At 38.7% G+C, this 23,477-nt stretch overlaps 1 protein-coding gene across 5 annotated transcripts in view; it reads right to left on the bottom strand.

Annotated features, from left to right (window-relative positions):
- LOC150078471 (rho GTPase-activating protein 45-like) overlaps positions 1-23,477 on the bottom strand; it is a 492,654-nt gene that overhangs the window by 327,814 nt on the left and 141,363 nt on the right. For all 5 annotated transcript variants that reach the window (XM_090385482.1, XM_090385485.1, XM_090385486.1 and 2 more), the window contains one exon: positions 6,560-6,845. In XM_090385482.1, coding sequence (XP_090241608.1) covers positions 6,560-6,800 — 241 coding nt within the window. In that variant the 5' untranslated portion in view covers positions 6,801-6,845. The remainder of the gene's footprint in view (positions 1-6,559; positions 6,846-23,477) is intronic.

Here is a 23,477-nt window from a genome sequence, read left to right as displayed (position 1 = left end):
GGAGTCATTGCAGTACAAGTAAACACATGGGTTGTGTTAGGGTAGCCAAGAATAGAAACAGGTGCATGTATACCAGCGTGTACACCAATGCTAGGAGTTTGGTAAATAAATTTGATGAATTTGAGGTATTGCTCAAAACATCAAAGGCAGATATTGTTGGGATATCAGAGACGTGGTGTCACACAGATATAAGGAATGCGGAACTGGAATTTGGGGAATACAATGTGTTCAGAAAGGATAGACAGGACAGGAGGGGAGGAGGGTTTATGCTATTAGTTAAGAAACACATAAAAACCAAGGAAGTGAAGCCAGTCGACATCGATGGACAGGGCAGTGTCGAGTCAGTTTGGTGTGACATAAGCATAGGGAAATCAAAATTGAGAGTAGGAGTGTGCGATAGGCCTAATGACTCTGATGAGTATAATAAGATATTGTACAGGGAAATAGAGTGGGCCAGTAAATCAGAGAGTCTTATAATGGGGGATTTTAATTTCCCAGATATTGACTGGAATTTGTGGGTTGGTCACTCGCACACTAGCAAGGCTTTTGTGGATTTATTGGATGATTGTTTTCTACATCAGCATGTTTGTGAGGCAACAAGAGGGAGCAATACTCTTGATCTGATTATCAGTAGTGATTCTTCATGCATTAAGAATCTGCAGATAAATGAACCACTAGGTGGCAGTGATCACAGTGTGTTGAAGTGGGATTTACTCAAGGAGGTAACTACCATCAGAGGTAAAGGGAAGGGTTTTTGTTTTCGTAAAGGCGACTATGATGGTCTGAGAAAGTATTTAAATTCTATACAGTGGGACCAACTGATGATGTTACCAACAGCAAACTCAAAATGGGAAGCATTCAAGGAACTAATCTTGGAGGCTACCAGGCTTTACATACCAACTAAGAAATATTGTTCAAGGTTTAGACCTAAATGGTTGTCAGATGAACTAATGAGACATGTGGCAGAGAAGAAAAATGCATGGGATACATACAAATTAATGGGTGACATGGAAGCCTATGATAGATATAAGTTGGTCTGTAACCAAGTCACAAAGGAGATTAGGCAGGCAAAGGCAGACTACGAAAAATCCTTGGCAAAGGATGCAAAGAAAAACAGAAGAGAGTTCTTTACCTATTTAAACTCAAGAAGGAAAGGGATGAATCAGATTGGTCCACTGGATATTGATGGTTCAACAGTTGAGGATCCTGCTCAGGTGGCTAACAATCTAAACGAGTATTTTGCATCTACATTCACGCATAAGGAGTTATTTAGGAAGGAGAATGATGTAGGTAAAGTAAACATTGGCAGTGAGCTGGATGATTTTGTAATAACTGAGAGGAAAGTGAAGGGGAGATTGTTAAGGATAAACATAAAAAAGGCACCTGGGGTGGATGGGATCTATCCAGTTATATTAAAGGAGGCAGCAAAGGAGGTAAGCAAACCCCTAGCCATAATTATGAGAGCTTCTTTGGACTCAGGGGAGGTACCCATAGACTGGAGATGTGCAAATGTAATAATTACTTGTGTCAGCCTTTGATCCACAAAGGAGGATCAAAGGCTGACACAAGTAATTATAGACCTGTCAGTTTAACTTCTGTTCCAGGTAAATTAATGGAGGCACTGGTTAAAGAAGCACTGCAGGATCATCTAGACAAGAATTCAGTTATAGCTCAGACGCAGCATGGTTTTGTTAAGGGCAGGTCTTGCCTGACCAATTTGATTGGATACTATGATGTAGTCACAAAAGAACTGGATGCAGGGAATAACTTTGATATTATATATTTGGATCTTAGAAAGGCTTTTGATACTGTTGCACATGGAAGACTGCTGCACAAATTGGAGCAGTGTGGCATTGGAGGCAAATTGCTGCTATGGATAAGGGGATGGTTGAGTGGCAGAAGACAGAGAGTGGTAATCAATGGACACTGCTCAACGTGGACTAATGTTATTAGTGGAGTTCCTCAGGGTTCAGTGTTGGGTCCGTTGTTGTTTTCGGTGTTTATGAATGATATTGATGATGGGATATCAAGTTTAATGTCCAAATTTGCAGATGATACAAAGGTTGGCAGGGTTGTTAAGGACACCACTGACGCTATGCTGCTGCAACAGGATCTGCAAAGGTTGAACAGATCGGCTGAGAGGTGGCAAATGAAGTTTAACATTGACAAATGTAAAGTACTACATATGGGAAACAGTAACCCCAGAGCAACGTATCAACTCTGCGGTACTACACTGACAGTAGTGGAAAATGAAAAGGACCTGGGGGTAATTGTGCAGGCAGATATGAAGTTCTCTGAGCAGTGCAGACGAGCTGCAAGAGTAGCTCATGGTGTCTTGTCAATGATATACAGGAATTTTTCTAGCAGGGATAAGGAGGTGATTATTCCCTTGTATAAGGCAATGGTTAGGCCACATCTTGAGTACTGTATACAGGTCTGGAGGCCTCATTTCAAGAAGGATGTAGAGCTGCTGGAACGGGTACAGAGAAGGGCAACAAGATTAGTGAATGGAACAAAGGGTTGCTCTTACGAAGAAAGGCTTAAGTTTTGCAAATTACAGAGTCTGGAGACTAGGCACTGGCGAGGTGATCTGATAGAGGTGTATAAGGCTTTGAATGGTTTGAGCATGCTCAATGCCAATGGGATTCTTCATCTTACTCAGAATAATCAGCTCAGAGGGCATAAATTCAAATTGAGGAAGGACGGATGTCGGATAGATGTGCGGAAATTTGCCTTTGGCCAGCGGGTGGTTGGTTGGTGGAACCAACTTCCATCACTTGTTGTTGAAGTTGATAGCCTAAACAAATTTAAGGCTCAACTGGACAGGTATTTCGAGCGAACGGAGGGGTGAAATGGGAGTGGTGTGTTTTTTTTTTTGGCTGATGCTGAATAAGCTTGCTTTCTTGCATCATATGCCTCTACTAATGCTAATGCTAATAATCCTGTGTAGTATATTTGTGTGTTGTTCTATAGGCATTGAATTTGGAACCTAGTTTATTATATGACGAAAAAACTATGGCTATACTTGTGTTTGCTATGAAAATTACATTTCTGTTAAACTTTTCGCACCTCCTTTTGCACCAGTCTGCACCTCCCCAGGGAGGTGTGCCTCGCAGTTTGGAAATTGCTGGTACAGAGGATGATGCGAATGAAAATGTAGAAATTTACCTGTGTGTGTGGTTTTCCTGTAAATCCTGGTACCTAATCTTGTGCTCACTTTATAGATGGCAAGGTTTAAGAAACTGATTGAATTATCTATTTCCGTTTCGAGGGTAAACTTTAATCTGTCATGTATTGTGTTTAATGTTTTAAGCAATACGTCGATAGTTTTCTTGTTACCAATTAGAAGAATGCATCGATATTCTTGCATCCCTTCACATTGTATCTTTATACACAAACGTACACATAGAAGACACTTTACAAGCCTTGAGGGAATTATTAACCGCATATGACACTTTGATTAAATAGACTAGCTTAAATATTAGTAGTATTTTGGAACTCACGTCATTCTTACTTAAAGCAAAACAATTTTGTTTTCAGGACAAAATTTATGAACAGGTATATGGTCTCCCTATGGGTCTAGGTACATCAGCCCCAATGTCAGAAATTTATTTGCCATCCATCGAACAAAAAGTGCTTGAATCATTTCCCTCTAATCTTAGATTTTACATTAGACATGCGGATGATATTCTTCTAATTGGTACCAGGATTTACAGGAAAAAAACACACACAGGTAAATTTCTACATTTTCATTCACATCATCCTCTATACATTAAAGAAGCGGTTCTTTTTAACCAGATACATAATGCCATTAAATATAGTTATACACAAGATGATCTTAGCATTGAACTTAAATACCTCACGGAAAAATTCTTAGATAGGAAGTATCCACTACAATTGATAAATGATACAATTGTTAAGGTTAGTAACAGAATTAATAACCCACATCAATGTAACAATCGTCATGATGGGAAACTAGGAACCCAAGCCGTTCTCCCTTACCACAGGCAATTCGCGAAACGTCTTCTGCAAGTCTTTGCAAACGCAAGTATAAACATAGTTTTTTTCGTCATATAATAACTAGGTTCCAAATTCAATGTGTATAGAACAACACACAAATACACTACACAGGATTATAATAATATTATATATCTAATTCAATGCCAAGTTGACTGTAATACCTATTATATTGGGAGCACCACGACTAAATTCAGCACTTCCAAAATCTCTAATAAGTGCGTGCGTGTTATCATTTTAATAGTTTTAATTCTAACCTATCTAGTATGGAGTTAGCACAAGATGTGCATTCCCACAATCATAATCCACTGATCGATTCAGCTATTACTATAATTAACTTGGAATTTAATTATAAAATTCTCCAAAAATGAAGCTTTAGTTATTGAATGGTTTCATCGACACATGTCATTGAACGTGTTAAACACAAAACTCCCAATCAACCTCTTCCCCTATTTGGGACTTGGTACAAATAAAGTTCCCACATGCTCCGAATTGCATCTCGGGTAATAGCTCTTCTTATTAATATCGAGTTCCTCTTCTCACAAAGCTAACTGAAAATGAATATCGAAAGTTGCTCATGCACAACTATTGGCATTTTATTAATAATTAATCTATTCAAAGTTATCCCACCTTTACAATTTTAATTGACAACCATGGAATGGAATATACATTCCCTTGTTATGCGCATATTTTAATGGGTTTAAATAAATTTCATGTTTAATTTTTTTAATTTAAATTGAACCATGACTTCAGTAATGATTTAGTACAAGTAAGTCTCTCACTCTTATTAACTGTCTTCTTTACAAACTCATCACATTCAAGCAGATTCATCAAGAGGTGAGTGCTGAAAATTAAGCGGCAATATACTTCTCTAACTTATACCATATCTTTAAATTCAAATTGGGTAATATTGCTCAAAGATCCATTGACTACCTGATATTAAAATTTGAAAATTTTGTTATGGATAAAATTAATTTTTGATATAAAATTAATAAATTTATATGTCTTACTTGTTAACTCTTTTTAGCATATGATACAGATATACACAGATGTAGTATCTGTATCGTATACTAATGATAGAGATACTTTTTTTTAGTCTTGTGGGAAAAAAAAAGTTTGCAAACTTTGTTTTTTCCCACAGGACTAAAAGTTTGCAATTATAATCTAGCTCTGATGTAGTTGAATGGTCAGAAATGAGAGTGTTGTAACACACAATCTTGTGGTTCAAGCCTGTGACTGTTAAATACAATTAACGATTGTATTTATGATTCATTTTAAACTCCTCTGACCTGGTGGTTACGCCGGAGTATAAACAAGTTGTTAGTAATTTGATATAAAGGCTGAACATTTCTGTCATTTTAGAAGAAAATCAGCTATATATATAGATAACTACCACAAGCGCATTATTATGGGTGACTTTGGTATTATTCAGAACATATATAAATGTATACATTGTTAGCATATGGATTTAAATTTAGGCCCTGTTCTAAAATTAAACTTAAAAGTTTTAAGAAACAGTTGCATGTTGACTTTGAAGCCTTCAATATGTGAATAATTTTGAAGGAAGTGAGCACTTCAACTGGGAAAACACATTACAAAGAATCTAAATAAACTTGAAGTCTAAACAAATTTTACACAATTAATATATAAATATTTTTAAAAATATATTTATAACATACCATTTATACAATGTAAAAGTTGTGGGTTTATAGGTTCTTTAACTACTATGGCCATGTTGTGATTGCAAAAAGAACTGTGTTTTGCAGAAGCAAGCAACAGCATGCAAACTGCTCACTCACTCACAGAACTGTCAATTATTACAGTGAATGCTGGGATTTGAAGGATATCTGTTCCCTTATTAGGATCTATATCAATTCATTGTAATACATTTCAGCGTATAACAGTTTGGTGCATGACAATTTGGTATATGACAGTTCACCACGAGATAATTTGGCACATGACATTTTGCTGTATGTGACAATTTGGTGAAAGACAAATTCTATGTAAGAATTTTATGTACAATAAAGGAAGACTAAAAGTGCAAACTTTTAACATGCTGTGCTTAAAATTTAGTGGTTAATGATTAATTTAGTGACCAAATTTCGACGAATTCTTTTCTTGTCTGTATGTGGTACAATGAATTGTCATAGCCATGAACTGTCTTTCACAGAATTGTCACACACCAAACTGTCTCATCACTGAACTGTTATACAGCAAATTGTCCTTCACTGAATTAGTGTGTTCCTCACCACCAGTTGCCATTCCTAAACACAAGTAGCAGCCTCAGTGCATGAATGCATCTTGTACAGTGAACAACAATGATAAATTGGCTACTTATGAGAGAACTGAATCCATGAAAGAAAGTTTTTTTTCCCAAACTGAGTATAGTAAAAGAGGAATGATAATTTAACTATTCAGCACAAATTTATTATCATTCAGTAACTTATAGCTCACTATACTTCATATTTTGATAAAATACAAAATAACCACACCGTTCTTATTAAATAAAAACTTAATTTTTATATAATATAAATTATCTCACCTCTACCTGGATGAAATATTCTTCTGAGTCGTCCTAATGCTTCCTTAAAACTGCGAACATCATGAGTTAATTCAATAATATCCTCTTGCTCTACAAGAGGACTTTCTGAAGATCCATCACTACTCACACTATTCATTGAAATAGAACGCGAGGCTGCAGGTCCACATAAAGAATTAGCACTGGCTGCACTGCCACTGCGACTATGACCTCTACCTAGTGGTAATGTTGAAGATCCTTCCATTTTTGAAGTACTGATACTAATAGAACCACCTTTAATGCAAGTGTCCTAAGGATAACAAATGTAGAAACTGAACTTAGATTCAGAGGCACAGGTTCAAGCTGAAAGAGTTAAGTTAGTAAACTTTATCTTATCACATGGAATAAATATTCACATCTCAGCATTCTATAAAAGCAAAACTTTAACGACACAAGAATATGTAAATTTTTAAATATATATATAAAAAAAAAAAAAAAAAAAAACTTAAACTTTGTGCCTAGGAAAAGTATACACGTCACCACCTTAAAAACATAAATTTGTATTGGATGGACAGGTGATGTGGGAAGGTTTTTTTTTTTTTTTTTTTGTATATGTTACAGTTAAAACCCAAAATCTGTTATTACCAGTTCTTACTATCATATCACTATTACTAGTAAAAACTATAACCTTCTAATAGCATTCGAAAAAACTAATTTTAACTAGTAGAAGAATTAGAAACCACTGCGTTTCCTGGTTAAAAACCCGAATCCAAAATATAATTCCTCATATTTACTGACATTTTTAGTAAAAATTAGTTATCACCTTTTAGTAAAAACTAGTTCCTTCGAAATTCAGTTAACAGAAAACACAACACCACCATAAAGCGCAATGGAAGGGAAGGTTAAACTTTAAAACAAGACTCTTACCCATGGGTCTTTGTGACTATACATTGTGATGATTAGCAGCCAACTGGCTAATAATCACCACAATTTTGTGTTTAAAGAGAATGCCATTATGTGAGTGAGTAGAGCCAGTAGGAATTTAATAGACATTCATGTTCGGCAAGTAAAAAAATGTTGGGTTAGTTTATGCCACCAAATTCAGGAAGAATTCTAGCAAAAAATAGCATCCATAATATTTAGTACGCACTATTTTTCACTTGAATCCATTCCATATTTGATGATATAAACTAACCTGACCTTTTTTCATCAGTGGAAATGAAAGTCTGTTAAGAAAACCCCTACTACAAACAAAAGTAAGGTTTCCTGGCCTGCCTATTGTATTCCTGCCAGCTCTACTCGCTTGCAGAACAGCATTCACCCGAAGGGTACTTGCACACAGAATGCAGGTAGCCACTTCCTTGAAACCGACAGCAACATGCAGCTGAAGCTTGTCACTGGCTATGAACACATAGAAAGCAGTTAACCAGTGCAAAACTTAACTTATTGCATACTGAGAACCAACATTTGGTCAACTGCTTTCTGTGTGTTTATAGCCAGTGAGAAGCTTCAGCTGCATGTCACTGCTGGTTTCCAGGTAGGTGGTTACCTGGGTTCTACAAGTAAACACCCTAATGCATATTCATGGTGATCAGCAGCCAATCAGCATGAAGCAGTGAGTGGAGCTGGATCTGACCATCATTTGCTCAAGCAAAGGTCCACGAGTAAGAATCATCTTGTAAAGTTTAACCTTCCCCTCTATTACATTTTACAGTGTTCTTGTGGCATCTGCTAACTGAAATGTTGAAGAACTGGATTTTACTAAAAGGTACATGGTAAGAAAGTTTTTATTAAAAACATCAGTAAATACTAGAAGTTACACTTTACAAGAAGATTCAAGCACAGTGATTTCTAGTTCTTACTAGTTAACACTAATTTTATCAAATGCTGTTAGGAGCTTCTAGTTTTTACTAGTAATATATCTTCTTTGCAACATGGCATTAGCATTAGTATTAGAATTAGTTGAGGCATATGGTGCAAGAAAGCAAGCTTATACAACATCAGCCAAAAAAAAAAAAAAAATCCCTTTCCCATTTCACCCATCCAGTCACTCCAAATGTTTGCCTAGTTCAGCCTTAAATTTATTTAAACTATCAACTTCCACAACAACAGATGGAAGTCTGTTCCAGCAATCAACTACCAGTTAGCTAAAGGCAAACTTCCGCACATCTATTCTACAACTGTCTTACCTCAATTTGAATCTATGCCCCCTCAGGTTCTTAGTCTGAGCAAGCAGAAGTATCCCATTAGCATTGAGGCTGCTCAAACCATTCAAGGCCTTATACACCTCAACCAGATCACCTTGCAGGTGCCTAGTCTCCAGATGCTGCAACTTGCAGAACTTAAGCCTTTCTTCATAAGCACACCACTTTGTTCCTCTCGCCAATCTTGTTACCCTTCTCTGTACTCATTCTAGCAACTCTACATCCTTTCTAAAATTAGGTCTTCAGACCTGTATGCAGTACTCAAGGTGTTGCCTGACCATTACCTTATACAAGGGGATAATCATCTCCTTGTATCTGCTAGCAATATTTCATGACCTGCTCTGGCAGTCCATCTGCACTGCTCAGGGAACTTCATATCTGACTTCACAATTACCCGGGTCTTTTTCATTCTCCACATCCCTGAGTGTAGTACCACAGAGTTGGCACATTTCTCTTGGGTTACTGCTACCCATATGCAGTATTTTGCATTTGTTAGTTTTAAACTTCAGTTGCCACTTCTCAGGGCCCCTCCGTAGCCAGGTGGGCAGGAGCAGCAGTGCGTAGCACACGCTTCTTGATTAGACCAGGATTCGAGCCCGTGACCACCAAATACGGAGGATGCGGAAATGTCAGGGAATGACCACCGCATATTCCCAGAGCAATATGGCCTTAGTTGCTAATGCTCCTAAAAAACCAAATAACAAAAAATAAAAAAAGCCACTTCTCAGCCCATTTGCCTAACTTTTCTAGATCCTGTTGCAGTAGCATAATGTCTTTAGTGTCATTTAACAACCCTGCCAACCTTTGTATAATCTGCAAACTTGAACATTAAGCCTGATATACCTTCATTGATAAATACACAAAACAACAATGAGCCCAGCACTGAACCCTGGGGGGTTCCACTAATAACATTAATCCACGTAGAGCAGTGTCCATTTATTACCACTCTATGCCGTCTCCCACTCAACCATCCCTTTATCCATTGCAGTAACTTTCCCCCAATGCCATACCGCTCCAGTTTGTACAGCAGTCTTCCATGTGCAAAAGAATCAAAAGCTTTCCTGAAATCCTAGTATATGATATCAAAATTATTTTTAGCATCCAGTTCCTTTGTGACCACATTGTAATATCTAATAAAATTCGTCAGACAAGACTTCCCCTTAACAAACCCATGCCGTGTCTGAATTACTGCTGCTGTCTTGTCTAGGTGATCCTGTATCATCTTTTTAACCAGTAACTCCATTATTTTCCTCGGAACAGAAGTTAAACTAACAGGTATATAATTATTTGTCACCCTTTCAACTCCCTTTGTGAATTGGGGCTATATTTGCACATCTCCAGTCCATGGGGACCTCCCCTGACTCTAAGGATGCTCTCATAATTACAGCTAAGTGTTTGCTTACTTCCCTCACTGCTTCCTTCAATATAACTGGACAGATTCCATCCATCCCAGGTGCCTTTTTTATGTTTAACTTCAACAATTTCTCCTCCACTTTGCTGTCAGTTATTACAAAATCATTTAGCTTCCTGTCAGAGTTTAGTATTCTTCTGTCCTCCCCTTCCTTACAGAATTCCTCATGTGTGGATGCAGATGCAAAATACTCATTTAGTTTATCAGCTACTTGAAAAGGATCATCAATAGTCGAACCATCTATGTTAAGTGGACCAATCTGATTCATCCCCTTCCTTCTAGAGTTCACATAAGTAAAGAACTCTTTGCTGTTTTTCTTTGCGTCCTTTACCAAAGATTTCTCGTAATCTGCCTTCGCTTGCCTAACCTCCTTTGTGCCTTGATTACAGACTAGCTTATATCTGTGGTAGGCTTTTGTGTTGCCTGATAATTTATGTACATCCCATGCATTTTTCTTCTCTGGCACGAGAGCCTCATTAATTCATCCGACATCCATTTAGGTCTGAACGTTGAACACTATTTCTTAGTTGGTATGAAAAGCCTAGTAGCCTCCAAGATTAAGTCCCTGAAGGCTTCCCATTTAGAATTCGCCATTGATCAGTTGATCCCCCTCTAGAATTTAAAAACTGTCTGAAACCTCTGTAGTCACCTTTACGAAAACCCTTCCCTTTACCCTTGATCGTAGTTACATCTTTAAGTAAATCCCACATCAGTACAGTCAGTCCTTGTATAACACGTGTTTACATTACACGAATTCGATCATACACGATTTATAAATAGGGGAACGATATCTTATATAACACGAACCGAATTCGCTTATGCACGATTCGCCTTGTGTCTACAAGAAATGGCAGTCGAACGCGGAATCACCCTAACTGAACGCAACATGATAGGAATGAAGAGAAGATTCTAAAAATGTATTTATGTGTTTTATATCAGTGAAGGGGAAACACATTTCACCATAATAACATAAAAACCAACAAAATTCCAGCTATTGGTATAATCGCAAATGCAATTAGATCGAGTTTACTACCAGTTTATAACAGATTCCACTAGCAGAAATGCAACTGGAAATTGTTTTTATTGTTTTATGGTAGTAACCCCTAGAAATGTGAGGTGTTAATAGTGTATCTCTGCCTTTACGGTGTTGTTTATTCAGTTGCTATTCAGCTGAATAAACTTTATTCAGCTTTGTTTATGTGTATCAAGCGTGCCTCCTCGTTTTGTAATTGTGCTTTATTCCCTAAAAATGAGTAAAATACTTAATTAAAAGGTGTGAAAAGGAAGCGTCCTGGTGAAGACACTGCAGATTCAGAGAGAAAAAGAAAAGCAATATCGATAAACAGAGGCGGACTGGATCAAAAATTCTTACACGGGAAAATTTATAGTGGCTTCATACTGTGGTTTATGGCCAAAATCACACCGGCCACCGGGGTTTCCCCTGTAAGACTTATGGCCAGTCCGCCACTGTCGATAGAGAAAAAATATGGAACTGTGAAACGCTTTGAGCGAAATGAAAGACCATGTGATATTGCACGTGCTACAGACCTAAATGAGGCAACGCCGAGAATTACAAAGGATGCAGAGAAAATAAAAACACCTTTCATAGCAGGAACAACTGAAAGTGTAATTAAAATCCATTAGATTAAGACACAAAGAATTGGAAGAGATGCAACAGCTCTTTTTTGTTTGATTTTCTATCCAACTGTTTGGATAGAAAATCAAACAAAAAACAAGTTTGCTTACGATAGAAGCAAAAGCATTAGCAATATTTTATTACGTAATAGTCGTAATAAAATACGTAAGTATTTTATTATGATTATTTATTGTGTTTGGTAATATTTTGGTTACAAATGTGTGTTCAATCTTGGGTGGCCGGCACCTAACCCTATTTTTCCCATAGGGCCTGTTGTTTATATTGCACGATTTTGCATTGCACGAGGGTTTCTAGGAACACAACTATCGTGCTATACGAGGACTGACTGTACACTGTGATCACTGTCACCTAGTGGTTCCTTTATCTGCAAATTTATAATGCATGCATCATCACTGCTGATAATAATCAGATTAAGGGTATTACTCCTTCTGGTTGCTCCTCGAACATGTTGCTGTAGAAAACAATTCTCCAATAAATCCACAAAAGTCTTGCTGGCATATGAGTGACCAACCCACAAGTTCCAGTCAATATCTTGAAAGTTAAAATCCCCCATTATAAGATATTCTGATTTACTGGCCCATTCTATTTCTCTGCAGAACTGTTCACTGTACTCATCAGTGTCATTAGGACTATAACATACTCCTACTCTTATTTTCCCTTTCCCAGTGTTTATGTCACACCAAACAGACTCAACATTGCAATGTCCACCCATGTCAACTGGATGCACTTCCTTAGATTTTATGTGTTTCTTAACTAACAGCATAACTCCTCCTCCCTTCCTACTCTGTCTGTCCTTTCTGTACACATTGTACTTCCCAAATTCCAATTCTGCACTGCTTATATCTGTGTGACACCATGTCTCTGATATTCCAACGGAACTGCTGAAGTGCTGATCAAGGCCTTTGATCAGCACTTCAAATTCATCAATTTTATTTACTGTACTTCTAGCATTAGTGTACATGCACGTGTTCTTGCTCTTAGTTGCCCTAACATACCCCATGTATTTACTTGTTTCATGATGGCTCCCAGCAGCTCTTGAAATCTGCAGCAACTTGCTCTCTGGTCTGTTGCTCATTACAATAGAAGCAGTGCAAGAATCACTTTCGCTTCTGCCTGCGGCTACCGTTAATCTTTTAGTCTGTGAATCCCCCCAAACTAGCAGTTTTCCAACCCACTTAACATTGCCTCGATAGCATCAGCAAATATTCTTGCACCCTTTCTATTTAAGTGTATCCCATCCGTGTAGGGCGTTGAAAGAGCAAGGCCTCCATAGCCGAGTGGTCAGGAGCGGGATGCAGTAGCACACGCTCTTTGAGTAGACCGGGGTTCAAGCCCCTGACTGCTGAATACGGTCGATCTGCCAACCCACACTGGACCAGCGTGGCAGATTATGGTCCATTTCCCTCAGCATGAATTGTTGAGGAGGCTTCCATCCTGAGTGGGTTGATAATGGCTGCACTTTACCTTTTTTACCATCCCTGTAGAAAGCAGCCTCAGCAATGTGCAGACAATACTTAGATAAACAGCACTCTTCTGAGTTCTTGATCTTGTTGCCATTTCTTGAATCTGCAAGCCACTATAAACTGGCTTGCAAATCCAAAATTTTCTTTATTTTTATTCTAATACATTACTTCTCATAATTTTAATTCTAATTTAAAAAATAACACAGTTTGTACCATCATTTCAAGATTTTTCTCTGATCAAAAAATGCATTTCCTTGTATTTGGTTATTATTATCTCTTTCTTCTCCTAATGAGTTTTCCCCATTCGGTGATGGGTACTGGTACAAGGTGTGTTGAGTGGTTGCTATGCCTGGTTACTATTACTGGTCAGGGAACTCTCTGCCTATCCTACAGGTATTCAGTATCATGGCTTTCTGGAATTCCAAGTGTTCTCTGGGAGGCCTATTGCTGCCAGGTTCTTAAAGCGCTTTGGTGGTTGACACAGTGACTGGGATGGTCATTACTTGTTCCACATGTCACATTTCTTTGACTTCCTAATATTTTCCTCGTAGGTTTTTGGTTTTCTTGTGGTTGGTGGTGTTGGGCTGCTATGTTGATCAGGTAGGTAGCCATTTTCATTCTTATCAATATCAATGAGGGTTATGACTGGTCTGTTGTGCGCAATTATCTTGTCCATTATTATGTTGTGGTCCAAGTATAGGTTATGTGTAGGGGTCTCTAGTATGGCCTTGGGTTCACACTTGCAATACAGTACACTTTCTTTGATTAACTGATATTTTTGCATTAGCTTCTGATGTATTATCCTAGTGACCTGGTCATGTCCATGAGTGTACTCTGCCTAGGTGATAACACTACATCCCACAGTGATGTACTGGACTGCTGTGTCTTGAGCTAGGTGGCACTGCTGACATGTATCATCTGTCACTCTGGAGTTTTTGGCATTGTATTTCTTGCAGTACATGGTGTTGATTACCTGGTCTTGGAGGTGAGCACAAATCTTTCAGTATTGGGGAAGACCCTTCCACTTGTAAGCCATGCATTCAAAGCTATCTTATCTATGTAGTCTTGATGGAAGTCATTTTAGTGTCAACTATGTAATGGCTTTTTTTTTTTTTTTGCCCATCTTTCTTTGTTTCTTCTATCTGTGTGAGTGGGGTCTCATTGGTGAGGTTGAGCAGAGTGTCTGTATATCTTCCTTATGGTCTGGAAGATTGCCCCTGTGTTTTCCTGGAAGTTGGTTGGTTGGTTGGTTCTTGGGTTTTATTGGCGCATTAGCAACTAAGGCTATAATGTGCCAAAACCAGGTGATATATAAAAATTTTAATTTCACTGACCTAATTACTTAGGTCACCATGTCAAGATATAAAATAACAAAGGTATAAAATGTAAAAAAGATAAATCAAAAAAGAAATAACAATAACATGTAAATTTTAAATACAAGTAAAAACCTTTATTGATTTAAAATAGCTAAAAACAGCAGACACATTGTCATTGTCGGATAAAATCTGACTGAGTGTATACGGCTCAGTCAGATGATTAAAAGCGGTAAAACGGATATTGCTAAAATCTGGACAATTTCCTGGAAGTGATCCCTCAGATTTTTAATCACCTTCTGTTGTTCAAATGATCAGTCTCTCAACAGCTGACTTCAGGTGTTGTTGGCAACTCTTGGTCATCATTATTTTTGTCCATCTTATAATATCCTTCCTTTTAGCATCCAATCTATGATCCTGAAGGAGAATGTTAGTATTGGGATTGCATAGGTGTTTATGGCCCTGACCATGTCCCCACCATTCAGCTTTGATTTTAGCAAGCTTCTTGGTCTCTGATGGTATTTTTCAGGTGAGTTGGACCTTGATCTCCTCATGTTCTAGCTGTTGAGCCTGCATCAACCCCAGATATTTTTAGGTCTTTCTCTCTTTGTCATGGCTTCAATCTCTCCACCAGTCTTCACCTGGTAGTTTTGGCCAACAGAATTTCCCCTGATTCAATCCACGGTCTTTTGTCTAAGCCAAATTGCATCCTGAATTGAGTCCTGAACTGTTTCGTGATCTGGAGTAGCACATAGAGTTGATCTGGAGTAGTACTTAAGAGTTGATTCTCCATTGCCACATCGAGTTTGGTGTCATCCATGTACATTAGGTGACAGAGGGAGTACAGATTCTTTCTCCCTTCTTTTAGAGTATATCTGTATTTTATGTTGTTGAGCATGGTGGACAGTAGGACGAGTGCTAGATAGAACCACAGCAGGTTCAGAGCATCTCCCTGGAAGATTCCTCATCTAATTTCAATCAGTCTGGTTGTGATGTTCTTGACTCTAATGGTGGTGATCTATTTCAGCATGGTTACTTCTAGGAACTATGTCAGTGTCAAGTTGACTTTGTAGATCTTAAGTGTCTCTATAAGCCAGCTATGGGGCAAAGAGTCAAAGGCCTTGGGTAGCCAATGAAGGCTGTGTACAGATTGCAGTGCTTCTTGTAGGCTTGCTCAATAACTGCTGCATCAATTGTCAATTGCTCCTCTGCTTATATCTCTTCTGCTGCTCAGACATGACGTTCTGGCACTCCAAGTGGTCTGATATCTTCGTGGTTATGCAGCTGGTCAGGATCTTATACATTGTTAGGAAATGTGATCACTCTATACCAACCACTGCCTCACGGGGGGGGGGGGAGGTCCGTTGTCCTCTTCTTGTCCAATGTTTCTGTAGAAGCTTTCTAGTTTTATCAAATATCCAGCTGTCTGTTTCCCTCTGGGCACTCTCCCTGTATCAGCAAAGTCCTTGCTGAGTGCCAGGAGATTCTGCTTGAGGGTGTCAAGGTATTCTTTAATCCATTATAGGTCTCGGGTTTGCTGTGAATGTTACCTTTCTTGAGAATACTCTTCACTTTTTTGATCAGCTTCTTACTTCTGTTACCTTGTTGGTACTGGGTCAGTTGACCTATCTTCACTCATAGCTCTTTTATCTTCTGCTGCAGCCTTCTTTTCCAGGGCGGTGGGTCCTTGTCTTTGTGTTTTGTTCTCTGCTGGTCTCTGGTTTCTCATTTCTTTTCTGTTCATCACAGTGGATACTACAATGGCACAGCAAATGGCTACGAGGATCATATCTAGTGTTAATTTGTTGTTGTTAAAGTACTCCAGTAGTATTTACTGACTGAGGTGGTCATCACACACATCAGTCAGTAAATACTACTGACTCGCCACAGGATTCTGTTGGGTCTCTGCTTCAGTATGGAATGGGTGTTTGTAGAATCATTCCCTTAAATTCTGCTAGGGCTTTCTTCCATACTTCTTGTTCTGAATATCGAGACTTGTTCCATTTCGACTGCACTGGGTTGAACTTGTATTTGCTGTTCCTGCTCTAGTTCTGGTTTGGTTGTGTCCATGTTGCTTGTTCTTTTTAGTTGGTTGCTCACATCCTGATTGATTTTTGTCAGGATTGCAGGCGCTATCAGGTTCTTCATGACAATCGTCCATCTCTGGTCTACTATTTGCTGTTCAGTGACCTGAATAGTCAGGAACCATTCCAACCACTTGGTGTGTAGTTTCATTGTCATATTGGTCCCTAGCATGGTTATTTTATAGTATGCTTGCATGATGAACATATTTATTTTGATGCCCCACCTCGTGCATTGGCTCTTTCTTCCTTCGTGGTCACTGGTACACTTGCACAGGAAGTACTACCAGTTAGTTGAGCTGAGTGGTCTTGCCCTTCAGTTGTGGTAGCCATATAGGAGACAGCACTTCTTGCTCCACTGTCGATCCTGGGAGACTGTCTCTGACTTTCTGAATCACTCCTCTGCTTTAGGCCTGAACATGAGTGACTTTATTCTGAGCCAAACTCAACACAGTATGGTCAGTATATCTACTTTTCATCTTCGTTTTGCATAGAGGTGGACATGTTTAACTTTAGCTTTTGCATCCAGTGGTGGATAGTAGTTATATTGGGAGTAACACCAGATTGTGCCACTCACTGCTTCAGCCATAACTTCGGCCTTGAGATTGATAGGCCCGATGAAATAACTTCAGTGATTTTTTTTTTCTTCACGGCTGGATTCAAACTCAAGTTCAACACATTGGTGGCCTGGAGTCATAATCACTGGGCTGATTGTGCCCCCTTATTATTATTATTAGTTTATTTACCAACAAAATTACTTCTGTACCTACCTAACTGGCTACACAGAGATTATATTTATTATAATAGTGTTGTTTAGGATATGAAACAGTTCTATGATGAAAAGTTTATTTTTATTAATTTCATTTCTCAAATAAATGAATAAAGCTGGAACTTGTATTTGCTGTTCCTGCTCTAGTTCTGGTTTGGTTGTGTCCATGTTAGCATTAGAATTAGTAGAGGCATATGATGCAAGAAAGCAAGCTTATGCAGCATCAGCCAAAAAAAAAAAAAAACAACTCCCATTTCACCCCTCCATTCTTTTCAAATACCTGTCCAGCTCAAACTTAAATTTATTTAGGCTATCAACTTCCACAACAAAGGATGTCTGTTCCACCAACCCAACTACCCGCTGGCTAAAGGCAAATTTCTGCACATCTAACCTACATCTGTCTTTCCTGAATTTGAATTTATGCCCTCTCGGGTGATCATTCTGAGCAAGAGGAAGAATCCCATCAGCACTGAGCATGCTCAAACCATTCAAGGCTTTGTACACCTCAATCAGATCACTTTGCAGGTGCCTAGTCTCCAGACACTGTAATTTGCAAAATTTAAGCCTTTCTTCGTAAGAGCGACGCTTTGTTCCATTCAATAATCTTCTTGCCCTTCTCTGTACTCTTTCCAACAGCTCTACATCCTTCTTACAATGAAGCCTCCAGACCTGTATACAGTACTCAAGGTGTGGCCTGACCACTGCCTTATACAAGGGGATAATCACCTCTGTATCCCTGCTAGAAAAATTCCTGTATATCATTAACAAGATACTATGAGCTACTCTTGCAGACCGTCTGCACTGTTCAGCAAACTTCATATCTGCCTGCACAATTACCCTCAGGTCCTTTTCATTCTCTACCACTGTCAGTGTAGTACCACAGAGTTGATAGTCACTCTGGGGTTACCGCTTCCCATATGTAGTACTTTACATTTGTTAATGTTAAACTTCATTTGCCACCTCTCAGCCCATCTGCTCAACTTTCCTAAATCCTGTTGCAAAAGCATACTGTCATTAGTGTCCTTAACAACCCTGCCAACCTACGTATCATCTGCAAACTTGGACATTAAGCTTGATGTACCATCATTAATATCATTTATAAATACAGAAAACAACAATGAAGCCAACACTGAACCCTGAGGGGCTCCACTAATAACATTAGTCCACAATGAGCAGTGTCCATTGATTACCACTCAGTGTCTTCTCCCACTCAACCATCCCTTTATCCATAGCAGCAATTTGCCTCCAATGCCACACTGCCCCAATTTGTTCAGTAGTCTTCCATGTGCAACAGTATCAAAAGCCTTTCTAAGATCCAAATATATGATATCAATATATGATATCATATTTATTCCCTGCATCCAGTTCCTTTGTGACCACATCATAGTATCCAATCAAATTGGTCAGGCAAGACTTTCCCTTAACAAAATCATGCTGTGTCCAAGCTATAACTGAAGTCTTGTCTAGATGATCCTGCAGTGCTTCTTTAACCAGTGCCTCCATTAATTTTCCTGGAACAGTAGTTAAACTAACAGGTCTATAATTACTTGTGTCGCCTTTTAATCCTCATTTGTGAATTGGGGTCACATTTGCACATCTCCAGTCCATGGGTATCTCCCCTGAGTCAAAAAGAATCTCTCTTAATTATGGCTAAGGGTTTGCTTACTTCCTTTGCTGCCTCCTTTAATATAACTGGATAGATCCCATCCACCCCGGGTGCCTTTTTTATGTTTATCTTCACCAATTTCTCCTCCACTTTCCTCTCAGTTATTACAAAATCATCTAGCTCACTGCCAGAGTTTAACTAACCTCTGGCATTCCTCTCCGTGAATAACTCCTCATGGGTGAATGTAGATGCAAAATACTCATTTAGTTTGTTAACCACCTGAGCAGGATCATCAACAGTTGACCCATCGATATCAAGTGGACCAATCTGATGTATCCCTTTCCTTCTAGATTTTATAGATGTAAAGAACTCTTTGTTGTTTTTCTTTGCATCCTTTGCCAAGGATTTCTCATAATCTGCCTTTGCCTGCCTAATCTCCTTTATGACTTGGTTACAGACCAGCGTATATCTATCATAAGCTTCCATGTCACCCATTAATTTATATGTATCCCATGCATTTTTCTTCTCTACCATATGTCTCATTAGTTAATCTGACATCCATTTAGGCCTAAACCTTGAACAATATTTCTTAGTTAGTACGTAAAGTAGCTTCCAAGATTAATTCTTTGAGTGCTTCCCAGTTTGAATTTGCTGTTGGTAACATCATCAGTTGGTCATACTGTATAGAATTTAAATACTGTCTCAGACCACCGTAGTCGCCTTTACGAAAGCAAAAACCCTTCCCTTTACCCCTGATGGTAGTTACCTCTTTGAGTAAATCCCACTTCAGCACATTGTGATCACTGCCACCTAGTGGTTCCTTTATCTGCAGATTCTTAATGCATGAAGAATCACTATTGATAATCAGATCAAGAGTATTACTCCCTCTAGTTGCCTCCCGAACATGCTGATGTAGAAAACAATCATCCAATAAATCAACAAAAGCCTTGCTAGTGTGTGAGTGACCAACCCACAAATTCCAGTCAATATCTGTGAAATTAAAATCCCCCATTATAAGACTCTCTGATTTACTGGCCCACTCTATTTACCTGTACAGTTTTTTATTATACTCATCAGAGTCATTAGGGTAATAACACACTCCTACTCTCAATTTTGATCTCCCAATGCTTATGTCACACCAATCTGACTCGACACTGCACTGTCCAGCAATGTCGACTGGCTTCACTTCCTTGGATTTTACGTGTTTCTTAACTAATAGCGTAACCCCTCCTCCCTTCCTATCTGGTCTATCCTTCCTGTACACATTGTACTCCCCAAATTCCAGTTCTGCATTTCTTATATCTGTGTGACACCATGTCTCTGATATCCCAACAATATCTGCCTTTGATGTTTTGAGCAATACCTCAAACTCATCAAATTTATTTACCAAACTCCTAGCATTGGTGTACATGCAAGTATACATGCATCTGTTCCTATTCTTAGGTACCCTAACACAATGTGTTTACTTGTGCTGCAATGACTCCCAGCAGTCTCTGAAATACCCTGCATCTTGTTTTCCAGGCTGCTGTTCATTCCAATAGAAGCAGTGCAAGGATCACTTTCACCTCTGCCAGTGGCTACTTTTAATCTATTAGTTTTTTAATCCCCCAAAGCTAGCAGTTTTCCAACCCACCTAACACTGCCTCGATAGCATCAGCAAATATTCTTGCACACTTTCTATTTAAGTGTATCCCATCACTGTAGAAGCAGTCTCTCCTGTTAACAAGTACAGACCAGGTTGAAAAAAATTCTACCTCTTGAGCCTTGCACAATCTTTCCAGGGCCGAATCGATCGATAAGGCTCTCATCATATACTCCCTCCTATCGTGCCAATATCCTTTGCCCCTGGCAAACATATCCTGGTCCTGTTCCTCCTATACTTTTTTATATAGCATGTTCCCCATTTCTCTGACAACAGGGTTACCAACAACTACTAGTTCCTGTGGGACCATCGCATTCTGCCTTGGGGGTTGCCCTGTGTTGCGTGATGATCAAGTGCAAGCTCTAGCATTGATGTGGGCAGCTGAGAGCTTGATGGGCTCCTCAATTTAGATCCTTCGAGGGCATCCACCCTGTCCTTCAAGCTCTCATATAGGCCCATAACAACGCTGAGTTGTCGCCTCATTTCCTCACACTCCTTACATCGCGCACACACACACACACACACACACACACACACACACACACACACACACACACACACAAATACATCCCCCTTGGCAATATCATGTCCCGTACCTGACTGCTCCACAAACAAGCAGTGCATTTTAAAAGGCTGTTATTCAGAGGGCAACTGCCCCCCCCCTCAGTTCTCCCCTGAGCCTCAGCACTCCATTTAGCTTGAGCCTTTTGCTTTGCTGCTCTGGTCTGAGTCATGATTTCGATTCAATTTCAATAACATTTCAATTTCAGTACAAAAATTATAACCCTAAACTTGTATCCCAACGCAGTTGTTAGTTAGTTATGTTGGTTTTTCGGAGCATTAGCAACTAAGGCCATATTGCTCCGGGATATATGGTGGTCATTCCCTGACCTTTCCGCATCCTCGTATTTGGTGGATTACGGGCTCGAACCCCGGTCTAATCAAGAAGCGTGTGCTATGCACTGCTGCTCCTTCTCACCTGGCTACAGAGGCACCTCCAACACAGTTGTAACACCATATATCTATATATATATTTTTTTTCAGTATCAAGTATTATCTTCGAGTGTCTTTATATAACTTCCGTATCAGTTATGTATTAATTAATTATGTTACATTTGTAAAATCTAAGTCGTTATATGTATTTAGTTAAAAAGTAGAATTTAATTGACAATGAAGTTTAACAAGATTAATAAATTTTACTAATTAATTGATAATATTATATACTATACTAAGCTAACGCTATCTAGTTCGGAATATAACGTTGTATCATATAACAATGGAGGCAAGTTATGAACGGTAAATCTATGGACACTTAAGTATTAATTAACTTCCAAAATCTCGCTGTCTCAATTCAGAATAAACCAAGGATCTTGACTAGGTCTATAAACTACTTACAGAAAATAATTTAGTATAACAATTAGTCAATAGCGGCTAAACATAGATAAAAAACTTCCCATTCGCCGGCTCTGCAAAATTTGTAAAACAGATGGATTGGATACCCTTACCGATACTACGTAATAACCTACAAAATCTCTATCTAAGTTAAAATTTAAACTAAGTATCGTAACTAGGAATATAAAGCTACTCGTAAAAACTTCGCCTGCACAAAAGGCTACTCTCGTTCCCGAATCTGCAATTCATGCATAAAATTAACCGTTAACACTAAAAATACACCTAAAAATCCTAAGATCTCATTGCCAAAGAAATAATAAAATGTTCCTTGTTCTTTGTAGTTGGTTGCTCATGTCCTGCTTGATTTTTGCCAGGATTGCAGGTGCTATCAGGTTCTTGTATCCAAAATCTCCAGGTTCATTTTCTGCATACAACAAAGCTTGCAACATTTATTAATCAAAAGCGGTTATTAATCAGTCCAAACTACATTTCAAAACTGGCCAAGAATAGAAAACTTGATTCTTGTCAAAATGGTAGTAAAGCATTCTGATCTCATGCCAAAGCTACTGACCAAAACTTTTGCCCATCTCTATTTCACCTCTGTCAAAAACATATGGTTCTAATGCCACTTCAGCTAAAGATAAAGCTGATCTGCTGGCACCACACTTTTCTTCTGACACATGTATTGATGATCTGCAAACTACCACCTACCATTCACAGTACATCCCCATTCAATGCCTCCTGTGGTTTTCTGTCAAAAGGATTTTGAACAATCTTGATGTTAAGAAAGCTCCACAACCTGATGGTATTTCTCCACTTGTTCTTGTCTGCTTGGAAGTATGGATGGTATTTCTCCACTTCTTTCCCTTCTGCTTGGAAATTTGCTCATATCCAGGCAGTTCCCAAAAAGAGTGACAAATCTCTCCCATCCAATTATTGTCCCATTTTACTTTTTGTAACTGGGTATCCAGTTTTCTCCCTGATTGTTCACTGCGAATGATGGTAGATGGCACTCTGTCTTCTAACTCCTCCACTAATGCAGGTGTTCCCCAAGGTTCAGTTCTTTCTCCCCACTATTTTCCTCTTGTATATTAATGATCTACTTCCATGGACTGGAAATCCTATCCATAGTTTTGCTAATGATAGCACATTGCATTCCACCATCCAGTTTTAGACATTTTTCCCTGCACAAACAGCTTCAACTGCAGGTCTCCAAGTAATTCTACAGTGGAGCAAAGATAACTTTGTTGATTTCAATCCTTCTAACACTTAGAAGGATTGAAATTTGCAAAAAAGGATCCTTCTAATCCTATACTTATCTTCAATGACACTGATTTTTAGGCAATATCATATACTTCTATTCGGGAGTACCCTGACTTCTGACCTCACTTGGCATAAGCAAAT

The sequence above is a fragment of the Mastigoproctus giganteus genome, chromosome 11, assembly GCF_048544385.1.
Source record: "Mastigoproctus giganteus isolate SK-2022 chromosome 11, ASM4854438v1, whole genome shotgun sequence".
NCBI classification, from domain to species: Eukaryota; Metazoa; Arthropoda; class Arachnida; order Uropygi; family Thelyphonidae; genus Mastigoproctus; species Mastigoproctus giganteus.
Note: the sequence above shows the minus strand (reverse complement) of the source record. Positions and strands in the feature narration are given on the sequence as shown.